This window comes from Candoia aspera, chromosome 6 (genome assembly GCF_035149785.1).
Source record: "Candoia aspera isolate rCanAsp1 chromosome 6, rCanAsp1.hap2, whole genome shotgun sequence".
Lineage (NCBI taxonomy): Eukaryota > Metazoa > Chordata > Lepidosauria > Squamata > Boidae > Candoia > Candoia aspera.
The window spans coordinates 46,190,240-46,215,266 of record NC_086158.1 but is presented as its reverse complement, the minus strand read 5'-3'; the positions used below and the strand labels follow the sequence as shown (position 1 = coordinate 46,215,266).

Genomic DNA, 25,027 nt, shown 5'->3' with positions numbered 1-25,027 from the left:
GTCCATTTCAGTTCACTGATGCCCAAAATGTCTATCTTTAATCTTGACATCTCACCAATAACCACATCCAATCTGCCCTGGCTCATAGATCTTACATTCCAGGTTCCAATGGTGTGTTGATCCTTAGAACATCGGATTCGCCGTTCACTACCAGCACCGTCGGCCGCTAGCCATCCTTTCGGCTTTGAGCTAGCTGCGTCATCACGTCTGGGGCTAGTTGAACTCATCCTCTGTTCCTCCCCAGTAGCATTTTGACCATCTTCCAACCTGGGAGTCTCATCTTCTGATGGTATACTGACATATCTCTAGTTGTACTGATCCATTTAGTTTTCATGGCAAGAATACTGGGGTGGGTTGCCATTACCTTCCCCAGGGATCGCATTCAGTCTGACCTCTCTGTCATGACCTTCCCGTCTTGGGTGGCCCTTCACAGTTTAGCTCATGGCATCATTGAGGTGCTCAAGCTCCAGCACCACGACAAGGTAACGATCGTTTGCTGAAGTCCAGAGAACTAGGGAGGGTCAATTCTGAGATGTCTACTCAAATTACATTCCTACTTTGGACGCAGATTTCGTTTATCAGACCATTGTTTAGGCTGCGGCTGCATCTCAAGGTTATTCTTACAACCCATTACACATGGACATTACTAGATGGACAACACTGATATCAAATGGACTCTACATTCTGTAAACAACAGTGACTGTGGTTCAGATCATGAACTCCTTGCAAAATTACAACTTAAAGAAAACAAGTAAAATAATCAGATAAACAAGATCAGAGCTCAGCAATATTTCATAGGATTATGTGTTCATGGTAAAATATAGATTGAATTGATTGGATTTAACAGAGTACCCAAAGAAACTTCAATTCATTCTGGGCTGAAATGTGTGACATCATTAAAGATGAAAACAAAAAGCAAAAAAGGGTACAATGGTTGCTTACTGACATGTTGAAAATAAGTGAAGAAAGGTACAAAGCAAAAGGCAACAGAGACAGAGGAAAATTTGCCCAATGAAACACTGAGTTCCAGAGAAGTGCAAGAAGATGGAAGGAATTATAAGCCATGTAAAGAAATAGAGATAATATTGAAATAGGAAAGTCAAGTGATTGATGCTACATATGAATGTCTTATCACTGAAGTAGAGCCAGCCATTTTGGAAAGTGAAGCTAAATTGACCCTAGAAAATATTAGTAACAATAAAGCTGCAGGAATGGACGAATGTATCAGATTTACCTCCTAGCAGTCTGCCTAAGGAAAAGAATCTAGCAGCTCTGATGAGTGGCATTTATTAGAAGGACAAAGTTTCAACAGAACTATGGCAAACACTATACTTTCAAATGAGACACATATATAGGCAACCTAACAGGGCAAAACTATTGTCCATTCTGTTGCAAAACAAAGAGCAAATCTGACTGAACATAGATAGAAACCCATTTTCAAGCCTACACAGTGGCGATAAGAGTGGTACAACATCAGTATTTCTTTGCTCTTATTGTATCCACAGATTACCATCTGGCAGCCCTCTTTAAAATGACCAGGATACTACCGGGGAAGGATGGGTAGGATGAACATTTGCAGGGCCACTGTGAGGCATTTTCTAATCATCTGGAGGATAGAATTGCTCAGATCCATTCAGAATTAGATGTTAGCGTCAAGTCCAAAGGAGATGACTCAGGCTTCCTGTTGTGAGATTATATGGGATAAGTCTGATCCTGTGAGTCCTGAGGAAGTAGATGGGGTTCTCTGCATTATCAGCTCAGCAACTTGAATCTGATCTCCTACCCTTCCTGGTTGGTGAACGCCTCCATGGAAGTGACAGAGGGATGGATCAGGGTGGTGGTGAATGCATTCTAGAGGTAAAGGGTACTGTCACCTTCTTTGAAAGAAGCAGTGGTGTACCCCCTCTTCACAAAACTTGAGTGGGGCTGAAACTACAGAGAATCCTGGAGGAAACTTATTAGCTGAAAAGGATACCATGATCAATGATATCAAAAGCTGCTGAGAGGACCAGGACAAGCGGGACAGGGAGATCACACTTCCACTATCCTGGTACTGCTAAAGATCATCCACAGATGTGACCAATGCTACTTCTGTGCTGTACTCAAGCCTGAAACCTGACTGAAATAGGTCCAGATAATAAGTTTCCTGGAAACCAGCTGATAATCAATGCAGGGTTAGGAGGAGGAGGCAGCATGCAGAGACTCTTCTCATTCCTGAAGGATGATTTCAGTTAGTAGCCGTAGAGGGGTAAAGACTCCTCAGTTACGGAGTGTCATAGAGCTTGACATTCTCATTACTCCCATTTAGAATCTAAATGAAGCTGCTGAGCAAGATCATTTGTTGGTATTGGATCAGGTAACATCAGGACAGTGATGATACCCAACTTTATAATACCTCTACTTCAAGAGCTGCATTGATTATCAGCTGGTTTCCAGGTGAAATTCAGGGTGCTAACTTTCACCTTAACATGCGGTTTGCAAGCAGATATGGAAAACACAGCAATGCCCAATGGAACAGAAAATATCAATTTATTTCTAATCCCAAAAAGGGCAGTACTAAAAGACTACTTTAGACTCCAACAGGCTGGATAAATTCTGTTTTGGGGCAAGGTCATAGAACATGTGGTGGCATCATAGCTCCCTGAGTTTCTTGAGGAATGATTCCTGGACTTATTTCAGTAGAGGTTCAAGTCTCAGATTGACACTGAATGTGGTCACTCAGAATAACAAAGGAAGTAGATGGGGGAGTGCATCTCTTTTGGTTTTATAGGACCTTCTTAGCAGTAGTTCCTTTGAACACGGTATTGTCTAGAGTCAGTGCTCCATTGTTTGTCATGATCACTTACCCATCCAAGAGGGTGACAACATTTTTCCTAGGTCTCCCAATGTTGGGCCCATACAGGCTGGCTCGGGAGTAGGTGCGGATTAGCTGTAGCAGTCTCTTCAGCTGCATATAGTCCTTGCCCAACTGAGTGCCATTCACTGCTCGTCCAGTGAGGGTTCGGTAGTTATTTGGTTCTGTAAGCAATCAGAAAGAAGCATTAATCAACTCTTGACACACTCCTAACAAACCTTCACCAGTTTGGAGGCACTATGCAGAAGGAACTGATGTTGTATCTCTTTACATGGCATATCTCTTAGTCACCTATCTATATCTTGGAATGAATCTAATCAACTGAATTCTGGATACACTGGTATAGGGTTGCACTGTAAATATCGTTATCCCTAGGTACCTGGAAGCCCTCTATCTTATATACTTGGTCTCATGTTTACTGCACTAACAAGTACCTATCATTTTTCAGCTCATTTTTTCTATTTGGATCCCTGTAAGTACGAGTTGCAGTAAACATTCCATATAGCAATGCTTCACTGAGAGAAGTTCCCAATGTACAAGGATCCCAGTGCCTCTTTGGTCCTCTCATCCCCTTCCCTTCTCCAAATCCCCATCCTTAGAGTTCACTCACCATTGCCCAGCTCCCAGGAGATGTTGTACTTCTTGCTGGCACTGTACTTGAGCAGGCTGAGGGCATTGGAGTTGTTCCAGGAATTGTTGGGATTCCGACACAAAGCATTCAATGCAAAGATGAGATGGAGGCCAGAGCAGTCAGCAAAATTATAAAGTTTGTCTAGAGACCTGGCTGGGAAAAAAACAAAACCGCGTGAAACTCAAATGCAAAGAGGAGCCCTCTTGACTGCCTCAGAAGATGCCTAAGGGGAAGACTGTATCAAAATACAGCCCTCATATTTTTCAGAAACTAGTTGTTCTAGGGTTCCGTTACTATCCACCCCTTCAATAGAATGCTTTGATCTATCACAAAAGGACATACTGTACTCAAGAACTCTCTTAATGATTATTTCATTATGCCAGTGATGAGCAACCTTTTTCATCTTAAGGGGAAAAAACTCATGGATACATAGAGTCTCCCTTACTATTGTAGACCTTCCTTGCATCCCTGCTTTTCTAGTGCAACAGCACTCTTCTTCGGTTTGTCAAAGAGCTGATTGGTTAGCTATTGGAAGGGGAGAGCATCAGTGTTAGTGGTACAATTTCAGAGGGGAGAACAGACTAATAAATGCTGCTATTATTATTATTATTATTATTATTATTATTATTATTATTTTGAAGTAGTGACAGACTACTCCCAGAACGGTGACTATAGCTATGAAATGGAAGATTTTAAGAAATCTAGTCAAACTATTAAAGTGCAGAGACATCACGTTCTGACTTTCTCATCTGTAACATTGATGGTGAAAGCTGAATTATCAGAAATACTGATGCCTTTGATTTATGGTGCTGGATTGAAAATATTTTGGATTGCAAGAACATATCATTCAATACTAGATGAAATAAAACCAAACTGTCCACAGGAAGCACAAATGATGAAGCTAAAGTTTAGATATTTTAGACATGTAACATGAAGGCAGGAGTAATATGATTGGCAGGACATGTAATATGAAGGCAGAAGACCCTGATGCTTGGACAAATAGAAGGCAATCAAAACAGAGGCCAACAGAAGACAAGGTGGCTGGGTACTATCAGTGATGAAACAAGTATAAGCTTATAAGAAGTCGAAGAAACAACTACTGACACGTGATCCTGGCAAAATGTTGACCATTGGGTCATGAACAATTGGAAGTGACTGAACAAGAAAGTAAGTTTCATTATTACTTATTAGTTAGTTGTGAATTCTGTCATGCTGATTGGCACATGTTGTGCCAAACATATATTTTATTTTGCAAGCTTCCATACTATTCCAGTTCAGATGCATTTGTACCACAAAGGAAATTTGTCTGTGAAAGCCTCTCTATCATACTTTGAATACTCCCCTCTTCACTTTTTAAAAATGTTTCCAGCAATGGAGCTTTATTATTTTTATTAAAATAGAATCTTATTTTATTAATATTTTGTTTGGTATAAAACCATACTGCATAATATCTACCTGCAAAGATATATATTTTAACTTAAATAGCAGCAAGGATACCCGTCATTCATTATGCTTCTGATAATAGATTGGGTATTACACTAGTTATAAAATGTGAGAGACCTAACTCTATGAATGTCCTTTGTACTTGAGGACTTCCTAAAGAAAGCTATGACTCTGAGTTACAGAATGACATCAGTCTATTTCTATTTCTTTTCTGTACAGCCTTCTCTCTCATCCAAATTACCAAGTTTATATGTCATAGTGACCCCAGAGGGACATCTTTTTCACAGAGAAATACAGTTTATCTTTTTCAAAAACAAAGGGCAGTTAAAGATTGCAACTGATTTTTTCAACAGCACTTTTATTTATTAAACTAAAAACAGTAGGAAAAATCTTGGAATTGGTGGGGCTTGTTCTGTAACTTCTTTAGAACTGGCTCCAAGCTACAAGAAGTAAATCAATGTCACTCTGTCTTAGGGGACTAACACTGTAATTTTATTTGCAAAGCTTGTTACAGTCCTTCCCTCACTTTTTCTTTCAACATACATATGGGTAAGTCACTATTACTTCCATGTTGTAGATGAGGACCTGAGGCTAAAACATTAAGGTCACATTATAGGAGAATGGTCATGATTCCTTGACTTGCAGACATTCTACTTTTTCTATTTAATCAATCCACGAAGGATGAAAGTGAGGATGAGCACAATCATCTGAGTCACTGTCAGTATCATTCAGCTGGAGGTGCCAAGAGAAATCTTCTCTATCTTAGCACCCTAAGACAGTTCTAAAGCCTGAATTTTAAGAATTAATTGCACAAACAATTCCTTGCTTCAGAAGTTATCCTTCCGGTTTGAAGATGATGACTGGCATAAAACTAGTGTGCTGCTTTTCCTTTTGTGCTGATTAAACCAAGTAAATAAACACCTCAACAGAGTTAGATTTAACTGGTGAATCCTGTGGAACTTATTTTTTAAAAAATTAGTAAGTGAAACTTACTAATTACTTAGTGAATACTGAAGAGACTGTAATGTGCATCAGAAATCCTCCTCCCCACATCCCAAAAAATAATTCCAGCAGAGAGAAACATGTCCATATAGCCATTCTTAGATGAATTTAGAGATATTAATGGAACTAAAATCTGTATCCCTAAGAACTCATAAAAGAAGCAGCAGTAAGAATCTTTCTATGCTGCAAAGCAAGTCTGCACATAGCAGGCAGTTGGGGGGGTGTCTCTAAGGTGAAAGGTCATGGATGCTAAATAGGCCCAGACGGCTGGTGGTTTGTTCTTTATGGGGCCAAAGACTGGGTCTTCTCCCCTGGGGGAAATCTGCTGTCTCTCAGGTCTCAGTCACTCCTTGTTACACTAGCCTCCATTCTGTTTAGGTCATGCAATTTCTGAGGGAACCTTGACTTTTGAAAGCGTCTTGGGGCCTCCTGTTTGCATATGCTCGTGTTTTAGCACTGACAGAGCCAGCTCCAGCTTTTGATAGAAAATCCTGAGGAGATTTTTCCCAGTCCAAAGACATTATTTTTCTCAGAGAGTTCCATGTTTTCTGGGGTGAGGTGTGGGAGTAAGGAGGAGAGATGCTGCAAGCTTTAAGTGGAATCAGGTGCTGTTTTCCTGCAGGGACATCTGGAAAATGTCAGGGTCCTTGGTGTAACAGGTACTGGCAGAGGAGCCCACTGCTTCCCACACAAAGCAACCTCTTTCCTTCTGGAATCCTATATCCTGTCCTTTGTCCCTGGAACAGAGGTCTTTGAGCTGGGTTAAATTACCAGCCACATGCTGAAAAGTCAGCGTCTATTGGCTGTGCTAGTAGAAACAAAAGATGGCATTTCTAAGAAAAATACAGGTTCGAAATGAGTAATCCCAAGTACTTCTATCTAGGAGCAACTGTACCACTTTATGGTCAGGCTCCACCTGCTGAGGCCAAGAACCATTTCCAAAGCTCAGAGGATTCCACCTGTGAATGTGCAAGTCTCAGGGGAATATGCATTGCCATGGTGATCACTATTATATTTCTTAAGTAAGAAATAGTGAAAGCAAGCAAGCAGTGGATGCAGGGAGAAGCTGTATGTGTCCTGCATGGAGCTTCTTTACTTGTTCCATTCTTACGCTGGTGATGTAATACAGAGAAATATACTAGTTGAACACAGCTTAGAAGGCTCTTTTTCCCTTGGATGTGATGCTGCTGCTTTCTGGAGATAGCGTTAGTAAAGCAATGAAATATAGGAAAGGGACCAGGCTTTGCTAGAAAAGGATTACTCTCTGTCATGTCTAATCATGCTCCACCCTGGTTTTCTTACTTCTCAGGGTTTGCATCAGGATAGTTACCAATTCTTATGTAATTGCTTCTGTCTTGGTGCCTCAATAAAGTTAAAAGATGTAGATATTGCCTTCAGGGAAGAACAGGCAAATCTTGTTCAGCCTATCAGAACAAACTGTTCTTGCCTGTCCCTATCCTCTTTACACAATCTGATACCCAGGCATTAGGTACTGAAAATCTTCATGCAGTGAAGTTTCATCTGCAGTTAAAAGGCATAACAACAGAAAATGGTCCAATACTTGGTAACCTCAACCATGGTATCTGACCTAGCATATGTTCTACTTGACTTCAAATACAGGAAATGAGCCAAAAGACCTCTTATATCCCTAGCCTTAAGGAACCTTACATAACAGGAAAAATGGCACCAAACATAGCTTCTCCTAACCATCTAGTATTTATAGCAGGAAAGGTTATATCAGGATCTGGTCCTAGCAATCCTAGATCTGGCCATGTTTGGTCACTTAAAGTTCCATCCTTCTCTGGGATTTGAGCTGTCATTATAACAGCTATTTGATAGCACATAATTAATGTATAAAAGTAGGCAAGGTACCAACAGACAAAGAGAAAACACTATGTTCTCAATTACAGTGCTTATCCTTTAAAATGGCTCATTTTTCCATTCCATCTTGAACTGAGCTATTTTGCAAAAGTACAAACCATTTAACAATATACAGGATACTGTTTTTCCATCCTTTCAACTGAAAAAAATGTTACCCATAGAAATTTAAGAGAGAATATACCTGTTTTCCATTGAGGTTTCATGAGATTTCACAGACTGTAAACTGGAAATCAAAATTTTTAGATGAGCACCTAGGTGGAAGGAGCTGTCTTTGACTCACACCTCCAAGGCATTCTCATAGGGAATTCTCCCTTATTGGTTCTTTCGTTGCAGTTGTTAACAATAGGCTAATATAAATATATTCTGAGAAAAGATTAATTTCTGCATATCAAGTTGGGATTATGGGCAGGAAAGGAAGCCAGTAAAAAGTTTGCAACCCTTATAACCCATTATTTTTGGCAGTTTTACCAATTATTTTTTCATGCCAAGAATAATTAAATAGGAACAGTTGAATCCACAGGTAATTCATATTGTGATTGGATGTTCCTAATATATTTTATATCTTCCACTAACTAGCTTCTCATACTTTATACACACACACACACAAGCCAGTGTGCTATGAAACTGGGTGAGAACAAAAATAAAACCCAAATCAGTGAGATGACATCCATAACAGAAATGTCAACTTCTCAAAATGGAGGCAAAATCTTACATTTTGGGATTGGTGTGGATGGCGCATACTCTACAGGTGTTATGAATACAAATCAACATAGTACTATTCTAGAAGGTACTTGGCCCATAGGTTAACTGAATGACACCATTAATGTACTACTTTTTACTGTTGTTTTAAAATTATTTTATGGAGAAAATTTACATGGACAATGACTTGGTAGCATGTAATCAAATCAAATAAAATCCAATTTTAAATTATTTATATGTTTTATATACTTTTTTTTACTTTGCTGTTCCTTGCTCAGAGTTTGTTAGGATTAGGGCAGTCTATAAATATTGTAAAATGAATTTATTTTATTTTATTTATATTGAATACCAAAAGAGAATTGTGTTTAGTCAGTTTTTCCTGGAAGTCTCTTATGTCTTTAATACTGACTGACAGAAAATGCTTTTCCATCACTGCATTCTCATGTTGGGAAAAGCCGCCTCTGCTGTTTTTCTGCCTGTCATGTAGCTCCTGAAGGCAATGAAACTGTTAATATGTTTTCTACTACAGATTAAGGTTACTATGGTAACTAACCATTCTGGCTGGGTGAAGAGGTCAAATTTAATTGTCCTCAGTTTAAGTGTTAATGGTTGCATTGCCTAATGAAGGAACTTGCCTGAACTTGTTTTAGTTTGTTTCCCTTCTGTGTAGGCTTGCAGAGAATATGCAGCTGAGAGAAATCTCTCCTCTCAGCAAACAGCCTTTACATATGTTTGTTTTCTGTAAATAAAATTATTTTTATAGAAATGCCTGGTGTGTGTCTTTTCTGATCTCTCCTGGGCCAAAGGCTTCCTAGCAATCTGCCAACAGGTTATGGGCCCAGTAAGCAGCCCAGTAAGCCCAGTAAAACCCCAGAGAGAATAGAGAGATCAGCTCCACACCTCATGCACAATTTAAAGGCAGGTAGCAAAGACCTGTGAAGATTTTCTTTGGAGCCGCCTGGAGATTTTCCAGCAACTGCCTGTCTACGGGACAAAGAAGCCAGCTGAGGTGACTTGCAAAAGAAGAAAGAAGCCATGGCTACCTCCCAGCCCTCAGCGATGCCTCTGGAGCGCCTATCAGAGACCAACTATTTGAATTGGGCCCTGAAGGTGGAGATGTATCGTCACAGAGAGAATCTTTGGCTGCCAATTGGTGAGCAACCCCCTCAAAATCCCAGTGCTGAATGGCTGAGACAGGATGAGCGGGCTAGAGCCACCATTATTCTGGGAGTTGAGGACAATCAGCTAGTCCACATGCAAGGCATGCAGTCTGCAAAGCAACTTTGGGACGCTTTGAGAGACTTGTATGTAAAGGCAACAGCAGGGAGTAAAGTTACCCTGACAAAAAAGCTGTACAAAGCCTACCTTGCAGAAGGAGATAGCCTTCCTGAGCACCTGCATTATATTCAGCAGCTGTTTGTTGAGTTGCAGGAGAGAGGAATGGAATTTACACCTCTCACAAAATCCTATATCCTCCTGTCCTCACTGAATGAAATGTGGGACATGATGATTTGTACCCTGGAGGCTATGCCTGAAGCAGACCTCACCCCATCATATGTTACACAGTGCTTACTCGCTGAATGGGAGGAGAGGAAAGATCCCCCCCATCTCTTCTGGAAAGCTGCAGTACCAGAAAACAAGGGAAAGGAAGGGAACAGAAGCTGAGGCCACAGCGCTAGGCAGCCAGCGATGCTTCACTTGTGGTTCAGCTGGACATTTGCAGAAAGACTGTGCCTTGAGACCCAAGAGTAGAAAGACAGAGAAGAAGAATACAAGGGCAACACAGAAGAAGGCTCTTCAGACAACGCAAATTGCACAGGTTGCTGAGAAGGGTAATTCTGATGTATGGGTGTTAGATTCTGGGGCCAATTGTCATTTATGTAATTGTAAAAGCCCTTTTGTGTCACTGTCTAAAACTGAAAGACAAAGTGTATCTTTGGCTGATGGGTCTGTGACCAAAATTATGGGACAAGGTGACTTGTATTTATCCTGCTTGGGAGAAACTGTAAAAGGTATGTTGTATGTGCCAAATTTACAATCAAACCTTTTATCTGTGGCACAATTGGCTGCAACAGGGTATGTCATAACATTTAAGAAAAATGGCTGTGAGATAAGTAAAAATGGAAAATTGTGTGCTACTGGTATGTTAAAAGACTCCTTGTACATTGTGCAAAATGCAAGGAAGCCAAGCTGCAAGGCTGCAGTTGGCAACACTCCATACCATGACCAATGTGTACACCTGATGTATAGAAGATTTGGTCATGCTAATTTCAAGTATATAGCACAAATGCCACAGCTGTGTGCTGACCTAAAGATAAAACCCTGTGACAAATACTTAGATTGTGTAGTTTGCAAAGAATGCAAAACACTAAAAGCTCCTGTGAGTAAGCACAGTGACAGAGTTACAAGTAGACCTTTGGAAATTGTACACTCTGACATTATTGGTCCTTTTGCTCCAAGTCTTGGACAAGCAAGGTATGCAATGACCATCACTGATGATTTCTCAAGATACACATTTATCTACATCTTAAAACATAAAGATGAGGCATTTGAGAAATTTAAAGGTTTTGTGACATGAGCAAATGGAAAATTCCCTAGGCCTGTATCTGCACTCCAATGTGATAGAGTAGGAGAGTACCTTTCTCACAAATTCAAAAGGTTCCCAGCTGAAAAGGGGATAGAACAAATTCTTTCTAACCCTTACACCCCTCAGCAAAATGGTGTTGCTGAAAGAAAGGGCAGAACCTTGCAAAATGCGATGGAATGCATGCTTAAAGATTTACAATTATCTTTTAAGTATTGGGGAGAGGCAATATCTACTGCCTGTTAGGTACAAAACAGATTGTATAACTCCATGATTCAGGACACTCCATTCCATGTGTGAAACCAAAGGTAAGCCATCTTAGAGTGTTTGGTAGCACTGCTTGGGTTCATATTCCAAAACAACAGAGAAGGAAAGGAGGCCCCACAACAAAGAAAGCCATCTTTGTTGGCTATGAACAAAGCCAAAGGAGCTACAGGTTCATAATGGGAGAGAAATTGATAATTAGCAAAAGCGCTTCTTTTGCTGAACAAAATTGGGGGAGATTAAATTCTAGCTCTCCAGTTGATCTGACCACCACAAGAGAACAGCAAGGACTTGCTGATGGTGATCTTTTGCCTGATGAGGACATAAAACCAGAAAAGCAAACTGAAGATCTGTCTGATGAGACAGATGCTTCTCAGGAAAGTGATAGGAGTCAAAATTTAAGCCCTGTATTACCTCGCAGATCTCAGAGAAGTAATAAAGGCGTTCCTCCATCACGTTTTCAGGCTGAAACAGTAAAGGCTTTTCACATATTCACAGAACCTGAGCCTTTAGAACAAGTGAATGCTTTACCACCTGAGATTGCACAAAATTGGCATTCTGCCATGCAATAGGAGTTAGCATCCTTGAAAGAAAATAAAACATGGAAACTGGTAAATCTACCTCCCAATGAATGCTGTCTAGGTTGCAGGTGGGTTTTCAAACTAAAAAGGGATGCTGATGGCAAAATCCAAAAATATAAAGCAAGGTTAGTTGCAAAAGGGTTCACTCAATGGAAAGATTTAGACTTTGACAAGACTTTTGCACCAGTTACTAAAGGTGAATCAATTAGATTACTGTTAAAAATAGCTGCACTCAAAGGAATGTCAGTTCACCACTATGACATTCAAACTGCATTTCTCTATGGTGATTTAGACCACAAATTATACATGCAGCAACCCCCTGGCTATGAAAAAGGGGAGAATCTAGTCTGTGAACTGCAGAAGTCAATCTATGGGTTAGAACAAGCTGCTAGATCTTGGAACCAAAAATTAGATGAAAAACTGCAGAATTTTGGTTTTGAAAAAGGAAAAGCAGATCCATGTGTATATATGAAGAAAGACAAACAAGGCTGTATGTATCTGTGGATTTATATTGATGATTTGCTGCTGTTCACACCAACAGAAAAACAAAGGCTTGATTTTGAAGCCTGCAAGAAAAGCCATTTCACATTAAAAAGCCTTGGAACTGTAACAAATTACCTAGGTTTGGAAATACACAGGAAGGAGGATGGTAGCTTTCTGTTAAACCAAAGGGGAGATAATGTTAAAATAATGTGAATGTAAAGACATACAGAGTTGTCAAAGAAAATTGGTTTGCATCTTATTCTGTAGTATAAAAAGGGGAGTGTTAATATGTTTTCTACTACAGATTAAGGTTACTATGGTAACTAATCATTCTGGCCAGGTGAAGAGGTCGAATTTAATTGTCCTCAGTTTAAGTGTTAATGGTTGCATTGCCTAAGGGAGGAACTTGCCTGAACTTGTTTTAGTTTGTTTCCCTTCTGTGTAGGCTTGCAGAGAATATGCAGCTGAGAGAAATCTCTCCTCTCAGCAAACAGCGTCTAAATATGTTTGTTTTCTGTAAATAAAATTATTGTTATAGAAATGCCTGGTGTGTGACTTTTCTGATCTCTCCTGGGCCAAAGGCTTCCTAGCAATCTGCCAACAGAAACTCTATACCAGCCTTCTCCTAGTGCCCTCCAGATGCTGGGACTGCAACATATCTGCAGGGGGCTGGGTTGGGGAAGAATGCTGAATCCAAAGAAAGACTAAGAAATAAAACATTCACCTGTAGGTCACTCAGATATTGGATTCTATCCACTCTTCTTCTGTAGTTTAAAGATACAGCTTACCCTGAATTGTTTTCTTGTTTTGCCCCTCTTTTCCTTTTAAATAAATTCCAGGTTTTGTATTCTATTTTATAAAGTCGCCCACTTTTTCAGGAATGTCTGATGGCCACAGACAATTTGCATTATTTTGGATCTCAACATTCTACTTCCTTCATCCATCTCATAATTGTTGGGATACAAGTCTAATAGTTCTCTTGATAAAAAGAGGCTGCAAGCAGAGGAAATAGATGCAACTATAAAATATGATATAGCCATTTCTGAATACATATGTTTATGTGTATGTGAGAGAGAGACAGAAAGAGAGCAGACATAAATATATTGACAAAAGTATGGTTTCCTGGGAACCTATATTGAAAATTTTAATTTTAATTTTCTTTAAAATGCACATTACAACCTGTAGTGACTATCTGTTAGTAAAGTTACATGTGTTTGGGTATTTATTGCAATCATGCTTTTCTGTGAAACCAGGAAGGTTAGAAACATGGTTTAAAATATGGGTTACAATATATACCTTGTTTTTAAAAGGCCACAATTCAGTGCAGCTTTATGTTTTAGCAGCAGCTTGGTGACCCCGATGTCCAGAAATTGCCTATAGGCAGGTGCATGAAATGCAAGGCAACCAAGTTAAGGCTCTGCAGGAATGAAACACTTCATTCCTCCTTTGCACCCAGCAAGCAACACAGGAGGTTGCTGGAGGAGGAAAGTTTCTTCAGCAGTTCCCAGCACAGGAATCCTATTTTCTGCTCCTCCTCTGCAGCTCCCAATAGACCAGTAAAAGATGTTCAGAGTTTACTTACAACTCTCATGTACTATGGTAATGTATGTGGAAGGCCTATGATCAAACTTCATGTTTCATGAAGAGATAGAAAAGGCTAGGAAAGTCCCCTACTTGAAATTTCTAAATAGAAAATACTGAACTAAATATGGATAACCTAAAACATTTGCAATATACCAAGAACAAGGCAACAGGGAAACTGCCTGAATTTTAAATCTCTATAAATTACATATTTCTATGTGGTATATTTTGTTAAGCCTATTAGTGAATATATTCTTGAGTTAGATCAGGGATAGGGAACCTGTATCCTCCAAATGCTACAACACCAGCATGGCCAATGGTTAGGAATGCTGGGGCTTCTATTATAGTTCAGAAATTATCTGTAGGGCCATAGGTTCCATACCCTAAGCCTATTATAGACCTCACTACAAAAGCAGCTATATTTTTATGCATTCAGAAAGTTCTTGCTTTGCTTTCTTTAAAGGCATTAGCTCTCAGTAGGAAGAACTATCTATTGCTATCCATGCCAACAGTTTTAAAAAATGTTGAGCTTTATTCCAAAAGTTATTGGCCTCCAGATACCCTGGGATGCTTCATACAATATTTTCTGCTCAACTGAAAAATATTGTGCTTGAGATGATATGTTGGAATATAGAACCTGTCTGTTGTGTTTTATCTGATGGCTGCTTCACACAGGAAAGTCATTACTTTGATGTTTCCTTTTGATCCCTGAGTGAAAAATACGAATATGTGAATCAACTCAGCCTTAGGGCTCTGTGGGAGAGGGAAAAATAAGGAGCAGTTAAGAGCAGCAGAAGCCTACTATCCCTTTATATCTTGAAGCAACAAATGGTGCATTTTGAACTCACCTCTAAGTAGAAGATCCTGAGGAGAACATGGATGAGGAAACAAAAGGGCGATAAAAAATAAGCTATATTTCTTTTACTTTCTCAATCTGAGTGCAGATGAATAGAATACCCGTGTATCAAATATTTCTCACCATTAAGAAGCTGAACTGGCAAAATGTAATTGTGAACACAAAGTGTAAAGACACTTCCACTCACATTTTTTGTACTAATTCAGAAGGAGCTCTGAGTGCCAGCAAGAACACTGTTGGTATTTGAAACTAAAACTTTTTTTTCTGGTTCCACATTATCTGTAACTGGAGCAAAACTGTCCTTTATTTTGCAGCAATAAGATTGCTTTTCCATTAGTGGGAACTCCTCACTCACCAGCATCCTGGCTCTGAGCTTCAGCATCTGTTCCTGCTCCTGTCTGCGAGCACAGGACCTACACATTTGGAAGTGCTTCAGAAACAAACATGAGCACAACACCTCTCTGCTATTTATTAAGGCATGCATGTCTTTTTTCAAACTATGTGTAAGCCTGAAAAATATGGACCTGCTTTTAAAATCACATTAAAGATGCACTGGTTTAATTATTAGGTTAAACCAGTTCATTCATTAAATTTACTTTCATGATGTCTGAGGCATTCTTTAGAATCTTTTTTAAAGACTGTATGTTTTGCTTCAGGGGCTTGCAGATCCTTCAGTGGTCCTTATAGATGTACAGAGATTGCTTAAAAACCTTTGGATTGGCCATGCTTTAACTCTTCATGAGGAGGAATGCATCACCTCTGGCATTCAATATGAAGGGCTGAGACAGATTGCGCTGCTTTGCACAGGCCTATTAGGAGCACAGCTAAGCAAACAGTTGTTTCAAATGAACTGAAACTGATTGTGGCAATGGAAAGGAGGAGAGGTATCACAGAGAAATTTTAAAAATGAAAATAGATAATTACATAAATAAGTAAATAATTTTGCTTACATTACATCATCCATAATTCCAATTGCTTGATCTTACTCCTCACTATTATTCATCCCTCCTAACTATATAGAACTACAAAAGAAAAGGCTCACCAAAAACAATGGACATCCACTGTAATTACCATACTGTGCTAACTCCAGGATATAAGATTCTTATCCTACTAAAAATACATATTGAATTACAGTACAACAACTTAAAATTCTGATTTTTAGCATAAGTATTTAGTATTTTCAATTGGACACCAACCACCATGAAGTAGAGCAAGCTATGAAACACTTGATTAAGGGATTCTAGACACAACTGTTGCAAATCCCCCTTATGTTTTTCCTCTGTACTGAGGCCAGACTAGGAAATAATGTGTTGCAAAGCTGCCACCCACTGCCTCTGCACTCACAACTGCTCTAGGTATGCAGTTACCAGAAGAATACTTCTAAGCTGCCAGGGCTTGCTTGCTTGCTTGCTTGCTCTCTTACAGAATGACTGGTTTATGTGACTGTAAGATCTGCTGTCTGAAAAGCAGCAGAATCTATTATGTGTTTCTAAGCAATGACAGCTGGCACTGCTGTGCTATAGTTTATGCTGGCTCTCATATAGCTTAGATCAGCCGCTCTTCTGTGAATACCCTGGTCTGTCAGAAAACGTGGTTTTTGGAATGGTTTAAAAGCATTCCCAAATAGACAAGAAGTAGCTGCTCTTAGTAGTCTCTAAACTTATAAAGGCATTTGGAAATAAAGAATAAAAGCAAAATTTGAAGAGAAGAGCCTTCCCTTGACCAAGGCTCATCTCATAGTAAATCAAAATAGTATGATTAATCAATTGGTGAAAGGCTATAATTTCTTTTCATCCTATATGACATACATTTATAGTTGCTAATCATGCCAGCTAGATTATCTTAATTATGACAGAGAGGAAGCTAGAGATATGAATAACCAAATCAGCTCAAGTAGTATGTCCAGATTGAAACTGGAGTTTCTGTTGAGGAAGGCTAATCCCTTCCCAGCTTCAGCGTTTTGCAAAGGAACCTCTGATGTACCTGCAGAGACTGAGTGAAGCAGCAGGACATCGCTATTCTGGTTTGTGGCTATTCCTGTAACTCACTGGAATATCAACGATTGCTTAATAATAACCTAATGGTTAGTCCTGGTTCAAAAATCAAACTAAGTAATGGATGGTGTTGTTTAATCAAGGACAGGCAAGTTTACCAATTGTAGTTAATGGTCTTCCCCTAACCAGAAGTTTTCAAGTTCAGAATTGTTTCCAAATTCAGAATTACAATAAGTGAAATTACAATATGGCTTCCATTTTGCACAAATGGGGTCAATGACTGTGGTTATACTTTTAATTTTATGCTAACAAGCAGGGAAAGCTATTTTAATAGTATTTATAACCACATAGTACAAAAATATCTAAATGATTATTGCTATAATTGAAATAAATAAATAAATAAATCATCCATTCATTCATTCAATTTGAGATGCAACTTAGGACAGCATACACTATTAAAAGCAACATATAATACACCCAAAATATATTAAAACATATTGCGCTGGAATTGATTTACACAACCAGAACAATTAAAACAAGTTCACAAAACCACCTGATCTAGTGCCCAGAAGAAGAGCCAGACCTTTAGAGCCTTTGAGAAGGCAAGCAGGGAGTGGCCATCTGTAAATGCAAAGAATTTTATCAATATCAATTCTTCAAAATCATTGCTAAATTCAGTTCTGGTGGGAATGGCGGACTGAACGTCTGTGCCTGCTGGTTCAGTGGGCAGAACTGACAACATGGTAACTTTTTTCGGGCTCAGGCAGGTTTTCCTAAAGCCCAGAAACATTCTCTGGATCAAGGAGAATACCTGGAAACGTCCCATCAGTCCTCTGGATGTCTGCTTGCTTTCGACTGGTAAGAGCCAGCTGGGAGGCAGGGACTTCATCACTTTCCAAGCTGCGCTGTAGCCTTAAAGGGACACTAAGACCGGCCACCCCATTTCTAAATCACCAATTTGTATTTTTTAAAGTATATGTACCCCAAGAGAGGCTTTCTACAGCAAGGAGAAGCTGCTTAATGTTATTTTGGGGATTACTTTTTTTTAAATTAAGTTTTGGATTTTGTTTTCCCTCCAAAGGAAATCCCAAAGATTTAGAGTAAACAATTGTCTTCCTGTTATTATTTTTGTATTAAATTTGAAGATATTAGCATTGTCCTACACGTTGAATTGGCTGATCTGGTACGAACCGGCCACTTAATCTGTACTTTTCTGTATCTTCCTACCAGAATTAGTGACATAACCTTCTGATTCTAATGCAGACCTTCCTCAGCAAGCTGAATCACAAACCCTACAATAAGATTCTAATATATGGTTAAATTTAAAGAGAAAATAGCTTCATAGCAATTGGTGGCATGGCAGCAACAAAAGCCTCCTCATTGATTCTTCCATGTAATAGATTAATTAATATGTGCCATTAGATGAAGAAAGCGAAGCGACTGTTTTCCACTTACTCTGTTTTAGGTTACAGTGTTCATGCCACAGAAGCATTTTGTATAGATCTAGTTCTATATAACTTCTATGTATCTAGCTTACAAAATTCAAAACATACAAAAACATTGATCTATGTTTCAACAACAGTGCTGAAGAGGGATCTGTAACTTAAGTCTGTTGCAAGATATGAAATGCTTGAAGAATTATATCAATCATTTAAATGCTGAGCATATTTCCAGTGTGTTTGTTTAATCATCATAAAATACTTATCATCCTCCATAAATTAGCACATCCAATTGGCTATTTCCCCTCCAGTCTTGTTGCCCACAGGGAAATAATTACAGAGTAGATTACAACTGAAACACATAACAGAAATACACACACCCCTAGGCATGATAAAGGCAAAATTCACAAGATTACCCCTGGAATAAGAAATGCACCTAGATCCTCATATAAGTACACAATGCTTCAAAGCAACTTGCTCATCACATGCATTTCCAGACTCAGCAGGTCCAAAAAAATCTATGATTTCCATAGGACTGGACATCTACTTGGGACATACATATGCCAGAGCATGGAGACTGACAGGAAGGAAAAATCCTTCCCTCATATTGGTTGGTGTGTTTGTTTCCTTACTGTCAGATCCCCCCGATCAAAGGATTCACAGAACCCCTTATCGGAGGATCTGCCGTCATTTCCTTATCAATGGTGTAGACTCTGTGTCGCCAGATGGGAGGGGGTGTGAGGTCAGAGTGTGAAGTGGATTATTATGGCTATGGCAGACATCAAGGACAATGGGTTGAGATACACCAGGAATACCACCTGGATGGGAGGGGGGGTGACATGCTTTCGTGGGAAAGGGAACTAACTAAGGGAATGTAGTTTTAAATCTAGGTTTGAGCGGGAACTCTCCATTCGCAGCTTTACTTCTGTACTGTTCATTTCACTTCATTAAACAGTTAAAGGAATCTCAGCCTCTTGACTGTGATTGTGTGAATGCTCGAATGACCAGGTGCTGACACTTACTTTATTTATCATTAGTATAGCATTAACATTAGAGAACTGGACGGTTCCCACTTTGATGATGTTCAGGAAGATATTAAAGACCAAACCTTTAATACCTTGCAGCAGGGTGATGGCTGAGCCCCTGTTTGATGGATTTCTTGTTTATATGTCTTTGCTTGGACAAGCCAGCTGATGTGTTGGCCAGGCAGAGAGGGAACAGTTTTGTTGCAAGCCAGCATGTACAACCCAGGCTTGTGCATCCAAAACTGTATTGCGGTCAGAACTAGCTCCCAGGACTGAGGGTCTCCTTTGATAGTTTTTGCACCCACAGCTATGGCTCCTGCAACAGCCGCATCCACTCTTGAGTGCTGCCCAAGGCAACCCAGTCAAAATCAAGGTGTGCTTGCCTAATCTTACCTTCCTGTTAAATGATTCTCCTAAATCACAACAGTGTACTACTATTCACAGATTCTAGGGGAGATCTTCTAGACATTCTAGGGGAGACCTAGAGTTTACAACCGGTACTGGCAAACAGGGCCACTATTTAATCAGATCAAGCATGTATTAAATCTGCAGTCATCTGGTATTCTATACTGTAAACATGTATGAGAGTGATTTCCAAACAATATATTAAAAACAAACATACCTCTCAGCTCCCAGAACTCAGATATCAAAACTCCATATTTTAATCCATTTTTCTCTCGGTAAGATGGCTATCCAGATTGTCTTGCTCTGAGAAGCCCTACAGAGCTGCATAAGCAAGCTTTACTGGATATTTTTCAAAGATCAGAATCTGTTGTTATTTTATTCTACTTTTATATTTGGTCAACTCAAAGTGGCACACATAACAAATACTCCTGCCTCCTATTTTCCCCACAACAACTCTGAGAGAAAGTGACTGGTTCAAAGTCACACCCTTAAACTTTAATGCCTAATGGAGGACTAAAACTTATGGTCTCCCAGCTTCTAGTCCAACACCTTAAACTCAACACCAATCTGGCTCACAATCCACATGTAGCTATTTTAAAATTCTGGTATTCAGGAAATAAATTGAAAATAAACCCTTGCTTGGCTCAAATAATTTTTAAAATTCTGCTCTGTAACTGGATACCAAGAGACATAACCAACTAACTTAGCTGTGGCCAAGATGAACCAAACAATTGTCCCCATTTGAGTCATTCTCACTTTGTCAGATCCTGCCAACATTATACACGTGGATTTGCCCAAGAATCAAGAGGGGGTGGTGTTTTTGTTTTTGTTTTTGTTTTTTTACATTTCTTTTGCACACTTTGAAAATGGGGCATCTGGTATTTTTCAAAACTCTAAAACATTTTAACTGAAAACTGTCCTTAGGAAAAAAACACACACACACATAAAACCGGAAATGTTTTGATCTGAAATCCTTAATTAAAAACATGTTCTAAATACCAACTTAGTCTTTAAAGAAAAAAGTTAGAGAAGAAATGTCCTTTTGCACATCCTAAGCAGTATTTGAATAAACCCAAAGACCTGCCAGGAAAATGTCAACCTAGAGTTAAAGCCATGGCCTCTGGCACATAAATGTGTGGCTTCTGTGTTGACCTGCCCCAGCCGTCTTCTAACTTAGGAAATAGCACATACCCAAACAACCTCATTTTGATAATAATTCCATCAACTTTTCTTATATTTCTGATCATGCATAGAGAGCTAAAATGAAGTACAGTATTCTAGATTCTTCTGCATTCTTAAATGTTGTATTCCAAATACAATCCATACATAGACACACATGATGCTATTTACGTTTAGGTAAGCAACATTATGGAGAGGATAGAAAAAGAATAAGTAGTAGTAATAAGTAAAAGAAATTAAAGGCATAAGAGACAAGAAAAGGACTAAATCTAGTTTACATCAACATTATCAATTATACCACTCCATACCTTTATTGCTTCCACTATGTTCACACACTGATTCATACACTGCTTTTTGTTCTCCAAATTTCTCACTGTTCTCTTTCTGAGGTTCTCATCAATTTAATTCAACCATCACTTTCTTGGTTTTCCCCTTCCCCTCTACCCATTCATTCTTTTTTCATGTGTTCTGCACTTCAGTCTTTATTCATTCTCTCTATAGGACCAATTCACCTCAACATACTTCCTTCAAACTGCTCACTCACTTTTGTGTTCAATCAAAATTCATCACCCATTCTTTCTGGCCCCTATCTCTTGTTTTATAATATACACTTCTTGAGTAACTCATTGCCACTGCATCCAACTTACTTTTGTTTCTCCTAACATACTAACTCTCATTTCTATATAAGAAAGTAAGAAGCATGTATTTATACACACTGATTTTCACTTCTTTCAGCATTCATTCATTCCTTGTCACATACTACCCACTATTTTTCTAGCAGGATTTGCACATCTTAAACATTTATCCACTCATTTTCCTATCTTTTTTAAAGATTCTACCATTGTACACACATTCATCTACTTGATATAGGGTGGGTTTTTCCCCCATTTCTTTATAAATGCCATTGTTCACTCTATTTTCCCTGTCAAATACAATTACCTTGGTCTTTAATAAATTAATTTTCAGATCCCTACTTCTCATCATACAATCTCTGAAAATCATCAAGGTTCTCAGCCAAAACCATGGCATTGTCTGCATACAAAAGTACAGATGCATTCTTATCGCCAACCAATAAACCTCTAATGTTGAAACCAGGTGTGGTGTTGGACTAGCACTAGGAAGATCCAAATTCTAGTCCAGCCTCAGTCACAGAAGCTCCCTGGTCACTTTTGGCCAGTCATTGTCTCTTAGCCCAATCTACCTCACTGTATTGGAGAAAAATAGGAGGAGAGAGTGCTATGGATGCTGCCTTGAACTCCTGTGTTAAAGGTGGAATATAAATCCAACAGACAAACAAAGAAATATAAATTAATGTCACAATAAACTTTCCTCATACATTTATCCATAGATACATTAAAGAACTAAGGGGACACATACTATACTTCCTTATCTGTTCAAAGGGGAACATTCACTAAACATTCCATTTATTCTCACACATACTTTAATTTGATCATACTGTATACTGCTCTTACTGTATTTAGTAACTAATCTTCAACTCCATATTCATGGAGTTCCATAATACAAGTCTGCCCAGTAAGCGGATGTGCAGACTAAATTTGTACCCATACAATCAGAATTCTGCCAACCCTTTCCCCATTGTTTTCGCATTTACTCATTATCTTTCCTTTTGCATATAATGGCATTCATCCAGTCAGGCGCAAATGCACACTTCACATACATTAAAAAGTCACACAGCTTCACATACGTTAAAAAGTCATAAGCATACCACAGAATATTTCTCCAGTTACACCATCTACACCTGCTGCCTTACATTTTTCAACAATCTCACAGCATTTACTACATCCTTTTGTCAGTTTTTTTTCTTTGACACTAACATTTACCTCATATATTTCAATTCCACTCTTCACATATGAGTATCATTCCTGTACAGATCTTTAAAATACTCCTTCCAGCACATCTCAAACCATTTCATCTACTTTCATACTTAATCCTGTTCATTATGATGAAGGTTCCTTGTTTAGGCCTCTTCACTGACTTATTTATTTCTATCAAAATTGCTCTGCATTTTCTCTGCCTCTTTTAACTGTTTCTTGAACTCTTTGACTATATTCTTCTCTCTGTACACACTGTATATTGTATAATACCCAGCTCTCACCTCATTTTTTACAGCAATTATTCTCTTATATGCACTTTTCCCCTTAAACACAGCCTTTTTCAATTCATCATTTGAAATCATAGCATAAATTCAAATACTTCTCACTTTGTAGCCTAATTTTTTTCACACTGTTTTCAGCAGCTACCACATCATATTTTCTTATAACCACTTTCCATCCATTCTTTTAGGAGATTAACTTGTCTTCTAATACTTTTTCAAGGAGACTTTTCTTCCTGCAAACCTTCTACTTTCACTTTAATTTCTTTCTTTTTCTTCCATGTCTATTTTTCCCAAGATCCACACAGTATTACCAAATAATGGTCTGTCCCACATTTTTTATTGCTTTAATACATAGAAATAGAGACAAAAAAAGAAAAATAAACAGGAAACACTAGAAAAAAATGGAGGAGGAGAAGACTAGAATACATATATTAAAATATTTCAAAACAAAGCATTATACCTTGACCACAGGGAGCATTCTCTGAGGTGTCCAATAAATATTAAAAATCTTTTGTTGAACTATTTTCATCAAGTTCATAATTATTATTTAAGACTCTTAACTACTGATGTGTTAATATGGGGTATTCCAACTTTTTATTCCAAATTCCTGTAAATAATCCATATCCACTTTAACAATATGCACAGGATGGATAATCAAAAGTAATAGTGTCTATAGTTTATGTACAAAATTTGGCATCAACATTTCAAAAGGAATTCAGGCATCAGAGTACACAAACCAGCACAGTCTTTACCAGTCTTCAAAGTCACAGTTACATAAGACTCATTAATGAAAGTTGCAAAAAAAAAAAAATTCAAAAGAGCACCACTAAAAACTCCAACAGTAGGAGCCAAAAAAATCAATATATGTCTTATACCACTACAAAGATATCCCTGCATTTGAAACATCTCACCACTCTTATACCCTTCACTAATTCTCTCAAACGTTCATCATAAATAATGAAGATTTTACAACCTTTACAAAATACAATAAATTCTATTTTACAGGGAGGAAAGGTGTCAGAGAGTTGGAAAGAGGCCAATATAGCATTAATACCTAAAGGGGGACAAGATTTGACTTTAACAAGAAACTATAGGCTGTATTGAATAAGGATTACAAGTTGTTTACAACAATTTTGGCTGATAGGCTGAAAATAATTTTGCAAGAATTTATTCATAAGGATCAATGTAGGTTTTTACCGAAAAGAGAGGGCATTTTGGAATATTTGGAGCAACATAATGAAAAACAAGCCACGTTGATTTTCTTAGACGCAGAGAAGGCCTTTGCAATTTGAACTGGGTTTTCTTGTTCAAAGTTTTGGAGAGAACTTTATAAAATGGGTAAGATTGATTTATACTTTACAGAAAGCACAAATAATTGTTAATGGAGATCTAACACAGCCTTGTGGGTTACAAAAAAGAACAAGACAGGGATGCCTGCTCCTCTCCTCTCCTGAATAGAGATATAAGACAAGATGAGAGGTTTGTGGGAATAAAGATTTTAAAAGAAACTTATAAGTTAAGGGCTTTTGCAGATAACTTGGTGTTGGTTTTAGAAGATCCCTTAAAGGGAATTGGAATATCTATGGAAAAATTAAAAGAATTTGATACATTAGCAGGTTTTAAGATCAAGAAACAGAAGACAAAGATGTTAACAAAAAATATGAAAATAGAAGATCAAACAGGAATGATGAATAAAGTGGGTTTTAAGATTGAGAAGTAGGTAAAATATCTCGATATCACTATGACAAATATGACCTGTATGTTATTTCAAAATAATTATGTTAAGATATGGAATGAAGTTTTAAAAGACATGCTGTCATGCTCCTCGATCAAATGTTCCCAGAACATCTTATCATGCTCGCATCCATTTTGGTGCAACTCGTGTCAGCTTGCAAGTCGACCAGCAGGGAGGGGGAATATGCTTGAAGTGTGAATCATCCTGTTTAGACTACCACCTTCCAGCACCAAGGTCATCCACAGAAAGCTGTTACAGACAACTGCTGGTACGAG

General features: G+C 38.5%; 1 protein-coding gene across 2 annotated transcripts in view; it reads right to left on the bottom strand.

Annotated features, from left to right (window-relative positions):
• Positions 1 to 25,027, bottom strand: part of HPSE2 (heparanase 2 (inactive)) — a 200,884-nt gene that overhangs the window by 55,440 nt on the left and 120,417 nt on the right. For both annotated transcript variants that reach the window (XM_063306989.1, XM_063306990.1), the window contains exons 4-5: positions 3,465 to 3,638; positions 2,847 to 3,018 (exon numbers count right to left, since the gene is read on the bottom strand). In XM_063306989.1, the coding sequence (XP_063163059.1) occupies positions 2,847 to 3,018; positions 3,465 to 3,638 (346 nt within the window). The remainder of the gene's footprint in view (positions 1 to 2,846; positions 3,019 to 3,464; positions 3,639 to 25,027) is intronic.